General features: G+C 38.9%; 1 protein-coding gene across 1 annotated transcript; it reads left to right on the top strand.

Moving 5' to 3' along the window:
* Positions 1–1,648: 1,648 nt before the first annotated feature.
* On the top strand, positions 1,649–3,002 carry C1QTNF7 (C1q and TNF related 7). The gene is made up of 2 exons (XM_035547373.1): positions 1,649–1,889; positions 2,371–3,002. Exons 1-2 carry the CDS (start codon positions 1,652–1,654, stop codon positions 3,000–3,002), a joined length of 870 nt encoding a protein of 289 aa, XP_035403266.1. The 5' UTR covers positions 1,649–1,651.
* The last annotated feature ends 3,855 nt before the right edge of the window (positions 3,003–6,857 follow it).

Below are 6,857 nucleotides of genomic sequence, written 5' to 3'. Positions count from 1 at the left end.
GTAATGTTACACATTCATATGTTAATCCACTCTTGGAAGCTGTTGTGCCTGCCTGTATTGTAAGTCTTTATCAAATGATGGCAAAATTAATAGTTTGGTTTCTGCCAATTTGATACAAGATGCTTAATATGAAAAGCAGAATATAAACCACTGAAGATAATTTTGGAGCATCACTTACTTCTCTTCAACAACAATCTTTTCATGCTTTTTTCCTGCATTGCCATCAATATCAAGATGCAGCCTCACATTTCCTATTCTTGGTAAAGAGTGTGTATGTGTATGTGAGTGTGAATATGCTGTTTTTTTGCCGTGCTGAATAGATTTGGCCATGCCATATATAATGTCATAGCCAAGGAAATATCATGAACTGCAAGCAAATCTATCTGTTTATGTTTTTGTTTTGTTTTGTTTTGTTTAAATCAATCAGTCAATGCCAATCATAGAACTGAGAAGGGGCTGTGGAGAAGAATTTCTTTATTGAATCATTTTGTAATTTCTTTAACAATGAGTTTGAGAATGAATCTGATCTTCACTGTAAAATAAATGTAGGTGGCGTTTCACAAAGATATTTTTCTGAGTCCCCCACTCCCTATCTTCTTTTTCATCCCACAGAAGCCAGTGGACTCTGATTTGCTTCAGTGCTGTAAATTAGCTCTGAAGGAATGGACAACCCAAACAAAACCCGCCACAGACGTGTTCTGAGAATCCAGCCAGTGAACTAGAAGAAACAGCTTGACTCACAAAATCTCACCTGACCCATGACTGAGTCTCAGCTAATGCAACACTAACTTCAGACACCTCTGTATATCAGGTACTGCCACTCCTCAGCACATTCCTGTTTGTACAGTGCTTTTTCTTTATTCCCTCAGTGTATATTGTGCAACAGAGAAATCCAATTTACTCTGAGTCGATTATGAAAACATCCAACCACAATACAGAATACTTCAAAGAATTTTATTTTAAGGTATTGTGACTCAGTTTGTTTCATGTGACAGCCCAAGCCAGGCTTAAAGAGAAAACCTGGCTGACAGCCCCTTTGCAGCTGCTCTGCACAGGGCAGCTGTCTGGTTCCACCTGACCGACTGCACCAGGGTGTACAACCAAGCACTGAAGCTGTAATCTCTTAGTGGTGTCCCTTCTGCAGACTTAGCAAGTTTCTGCTATGGGTAGTCAGGCTGGAGATTCATTTATAATCTTACGGGCTTCAAAATGAAGTGAAGGTGCAAGCTTTGTCCTCACTTGAAAAGGCTGCTCCCACTGGCATATCCTCCTGGCATAGGTACAGCTCCCTCCAGCAAGACTTCTATTCCCTGTAATATATAAATATACAAAATACAGGTCGCAGAGACAAAATAAAACATGCCAGCAAAGGGCTTGGCATTGAAAAATCAAGATTCTTTTTTTGTAAATGTCAAAATTTGGTCCAAAATACACCATGAGCAGAAAAATGTTCAACATGGCAGGCTTTCCCCCTTGCCTTGCACATGGATCCTGCTGACTTGGAAATGCCCATTTGCTCCCTGTGCATGTACATGTGCATAATGCATCGCTGCGTGACGCTTGTTAGCACACTCAAGAGCCACCTGACTGCGATCAGAGAGCCATAATGTGCATAAACTCTCATACATATGCATTTTTTCCAGATCCAAGGATGTTTGTGTTGCTTTACGTTACAAGCTTTGCCATCTACACAAGCGAACAACCTCTTCAAAGCCAGTTCAAAGGAGAGAATTACTACACCAGATACATTTGTAGCATCCCCGGGTTGCCAGGCCCCGTGGGTCCCCCTGGAGCTAACGGGTCCCCAGGGCCACACGGACGCATTGGTCTTCCAGGAAGAGATGGCAGAGATGGCAGGAAGGGAGAAAAAGGTGAAAAAGGGAGCGCAGGTATTGATATTTGTGTTAACTATCACCGTAGTACAATAAAATAAGCCCTCTCCCCATCACTGTTATATGTGCATATGATGAATGGGGGCACGTGCCTGTGTGGGCTTAAGTGTGATGCATGTATATGTCGTGAGAGAATGAAAATATCCAGATACATTTTAGATATGCCAAATATGCATATAGTGAGATATGTGCAAATAAATGTAAAGGCATAACTTTCCTATGTATAGACGCTAAAACAAAATTGGGAAAAATGAAGGATGTGTATAGAAAAAAGGGGCTCCTGGCTGTGGGGTGCACTGCTCTGTCCCAACTTGCCATTCCTTTCACAAACTTATTAAAAGATTTTGGAAGTATTTTCTGGAGTATTTTGAAATTCTGACCCTGCTTTTTTGGCTTGTCGAGACATAGCCAGTAGCCCACACAATCACTTACTGAGATGATATGTGCAATGATTAACTAACTTGAAATGTTTTTGAAGGTTTAAGAGGAAAAACTGGGCCATTAGGACCAGCTGGAGAGAAAGGAGACCAAGGCCAGTCTGGTAAAAAAGGACCTGGAGGACTGGCTGGTGCCAAAGGTGAAGTAGGTCCAGCTGGACCACCTGGACCTAAGGGAGATAAAGGAGACCGAGGAGAGCCAGGTGCACCAGGGGTCTGTAAGTGTGGACAGATCGTGTTGAAATCTGCCTTTTCTGTTGGCATCACCACCAGCTACCCTGAGGAAAGATTACCGATTGTGTTCAATAAAGTCCTCTTCAATGAGGGTGAGCATTACAACCCTTCCACAGGGAAGTTTATTTGTGCCATCCCAGGGATTTATTATTTTTCTTATGATATCACCTTGGCAAACAAGCACCTTGCGATTGGGCTGGTTCACAACGGGAAGTACCGGATAAAGACATTTGATGCCAACACAGGAAACCACGACGTAGCTTCTGGATCTACAGTCATCTACCTTCAGCCAGAAGATGAAGTATGGCTCGAGATCTTCTACGCTGACCAGAACGGTCTCTTTTCAGATCCAACATGGGCAGACAGCTTGTTTTCTGGATTTCTCTTATATGTCGATACAGATTATCTCGATGCTTTATCAGACGAAGATGACCTCTGAAGCAGATGACATCAAATCACACCCAAACTGGACACTCCAGCACAGGATTTTATCTAGCCATGTGTGGGACACAAAGTTGAGAAGAAACGATCTAGAAGTTGATTTTTGCTTTGACAGGAACCAAATCTGAGTTCAGATGGATGTTTCCAGAATCTAAGCTGGATTCTTTACCAAACAGCAGGGATATCTAAAGGAACAATAATTAACAAAAGACTGCATCACTCCAGGACTGACTGCTCTTGAAAGTTATGTTGATAATACTATTTAAACAAATTTAAGATACTGTACATTGGATTTTATATAAAATATATAAAGTTGGAATGTAGGATGGATATTTTGTATATGATATTAAAATAAAATTGAACAATTGACAGCAATATCATCTTTGGTCATTTTAAGACAGAAAAAAAATTTTTCTCTGTTAAAAACAGAGAAAAATGATAGGGGAAAAAAAGAATAAAATAGGAATGTCTGCTTCAGGATTCAGCTGAACAGGTCACAAGCACATTCTCATCTGATATTTACACCAACAAAAGATATTCATAGAGTCACAGAATCATTAAGGTTGGAAAAGACCTCCAAGATCATCTGCTCCAACCATCCCCCTACCACCAACATCACCCACTAAACCATGTCCCTAAGCACCACGTCCAACCTTTCCTTGAACACCCCCAGGGATGGTGACTCCACCACCTCCCTGGGCAACCCATTCCAATGCCTGACTGCTCTTTCTGAGAAGAAATGTCTCCTCATTTCCAACCTGAACCTCCCCTGGCACAACTTGAGGCCATTCCCTCTAGTCCTAAGCAATTAACCTCCTAACAAGTGCCTGAAGATTTGTACTAGCTGAGGACTGCCCAATCACAGTCTTAAAAGAACAGAACAAAGTTACTAAGCATATAAAATAATTGAAAACTGAGAGAACCGAAAACTTGCAGACAGAGAATCAGTATGCTGTTGGGTATTTTCAATGTAATTCCAAGTGGGTTTGCTATTATTTCAATGCCGTTCAATGTCTTTGTGAAAAATATGGAAGAAAATAAAAACTTTTTGCTGAAAAAAAAATTATGGATGCCAAAAGCCTGATAGAACAGTAACCAGTAATGAGAGTAAATTATATGGAACAAACTGAGTCACATCACTAAAGTAGACTTACTTATATTCTAATATGGCCAAATGCAATAAAATAAATGTAGGTCAAATCCGAGATGGAAGATTGCATTCAGGAAATCAGAGAACTTGGAAAAGATACACGGGACATCATGGATAACCAGTTAATGTGAGTCATAAGAGTAGGCTGTTGCTACAGTGCTTTGGATGTATGACCACTGGAAATACAAGTAGGTATAAGGAGCAGTATTACTTATGAAACTGCTACTTATGTCAAGGTTTCAAAAACGTACTGGAAAATTCTTTAAAAAGTGGTTGCAATTCTACCCATGGAGATGTAATTCTTCCACAGGAGATCTAACAAGGTCAATTTGGTTTTCCTGTCTATGGGAAGGTTAAGAGGTGATTTGATCACAGTTCACAAATTTCTGGTAGTAGCTGGCACTTGGTTCCATCAGATAAGGGCATGGCAAGACCCACTACTGAGAAACTGTAAAATTCCCACTGGAAATGAGGAACACCTTTTACCAATGGTGGTAATCAAGGACTGTAAAAATTAACTAGGAGTACATCCTTCAATATTCAATACCTTCAAGTCAAGACTGGTCATCTTCTACTTCATGTTTAGAGATGCACTTATTTTGCAAGAACTTACAATCTGGTTTTATTAGACCCAGATACATAGAAATCTGTTATTTCTAGCAGTTATGCAAGCAGTTTCAAATGCTAGTGGTCTGTGTTACACAACACCTACTCCCACCCACTTCTTTGATGAACAAGGTGGGGGAAATTTCAGTTCTGGTTTGGTTTGGTTTGCTTTTCTGTGTATTTGATTTAATTAAGAAAACTACAATCAAGTAAAATTTCACAAAAATACTGCTGAGACTGCAAAATGAAGAAATATTAGTCATACAGTTATATACAGCATATTAATCTACACCCCCGCATCTGATCCCTCATTTCCCCGTGCATTAACGTGTGTGTCTTTGAGTACGTGATTGCTGCTTTATGCAGTGAACAGGTGTGAAGTTCTGTCCACAAATCAAAGTGGCAATGCCTGTACAACCCTCACTTTATTTCACGGTGTGGTAGAAGACTAAAAGTGGATTACTTTTCTAACTAGACATCAAATTTATTAGTGTTATACAAGGGCTGCTTCCCGTGAAAAATATGGAAGAAAACAGAGATTCAGTTCATCATTGTACTGTACAACCATTTATACATCTGCAAATCAAGCACAAAATGAGTGCATAATTCTGCCCAATCACCATTTTACAGCAATGATTTATGCCAGCTCCTCACAGCCAGCAGTGACAAGGCAAGGCACAAACGAAGGCCCTCAGCAGCACTCACTGCTACCCGCTGGGAACTTCCACAGGAGAGAGCAGAGGATCACAGCAGGCCCATAACATCCAGGACACACAATAGATGTGGGATTAGGCCTATAACATGCATTATGCAACGAACTCAACTAATAAAAGTATTTCATTACATATTTAATTTAAGAAAATAACATAGGAATAGGTTTACAACATTGGACTTCATATTGGAGTTTATATGAGGACTAACAAATCACTTTTTATTATGGCAACACTCACAAATATTTCACATCTTCAAGCTAGAAAATTTCCTATAAGCTATACTTAAGAAAACAGTATGACTGATTTTCTTCAGACTCTAGAGAAACATACTTGTTGCTTATCATAAATCTGGAAATTTTCAGACAAAACTAATTTTTCACCACTGAATAGAGAAAAATGGGGCATTGTAATGAAAAGTTACTGGCTGCAATCCTAACTTAAATCAAACTGCTTCCCTGCAATAATTTAGTAAAAATGAATGAAATATAAAAGAGATATTTTAACCACACCTATGCTGAAAATGACATCATGGGAATAACTAAACCAAGAGTTATTACCTCCCTCTACTTAATAATTTTAGATTTATGTTTGTACAGTCATAGAAAAGTCATTTTAGCTTTCCTAAGTTTTCCCATTTGGATTATGTAACTATTTGAACAGTTTAATATTTTGGCATGAACTGTTAAAAACAAATAATTCTTATGAATTATTCCTATAGGTTTTGGCAAGAAGAATCTTTTTACTACATGTATGGACAACATATGTATACAAGTAGCATATGTCCCTGCCCTCACTCAGGATCTCAAGACGTTTTCATAAGTAAATCATTGCTATTACTGGTATTTTACTTGAAAATAGATCAACTTCGATGACATGATGTTTCATTAGGTGTATTCCCTCTGCCTAAATTTGAATTCATAGTGAAAATATCTTGGGCTGAAGTCTTTCCAGTATTTACACCATAAGGTGGGGGTTGCTTTGGTTTGGTTTCAAGATACTGTAGGATAACAAAGACCAGAATCTCTTTAGGATTAAATTTGAAATTAATCAGATTTCTATACAGTATATATGGCATTCCATACATGCCATAGTGGCACATGAAGTTAGGCATCTGGACTAAGTTAATCAGCTACACTTTGTCTACCGTCAGCAGAGAGAAATTAGTATCACCAGGAGAAACTGCCAGGAGAAAGCATGTCTTTGTTGCAGCACCAGCTCTTGCGCTTCTGAAGGAGGATGCAAGAACTCATACAAACCTGATACCACCAGGAAGCCCTCAAACAACACTAAGAAGATTGGTGTTCATGAGACTCATATGTTATATATAAGTATATAAATATTTATATGTATAAAGAAATAAAATTACTTGGGATATATGTATGTA

This window comes from Cygnus atratus, chromosome 4 (assembly GCF_013377495.2).
Source record: "Cygnus atratus isolate AKBS03 ecotype Queensland, Australia chromosome 4, CAtr_DNAZoo_HiC_assembly, whole genome shotgun sequence".
Taxonomy (NCBI): Eukaryota; Metazoa; Chordata; class Aves; order Anseriformes; family Anatidae; genus Cygnus; species Cygnus atratus.
Note: the sequence above shows the minus strand (reverse complement) of the source record. Positions and strands in the feature narration are given on the sequence as shown.

Bases quoted from the DNA above. Each gene is read 5' to 3' on its own strand.
- C1QTNF7 (XM_035547373.1), top strand. From the start codon at position 1,652: ATGTTTGTGTTGCTTTACGTTACAAGCTTTGCCATCTACACAAGCGAA. The intron at 1,890-2,370 runs GTATTGATATTT...ATGTTTTTGAAG, and splicing joins AGGTGAAAAAGGGAGCGCAG to GTTTAAGAGGAAAAACTGGG.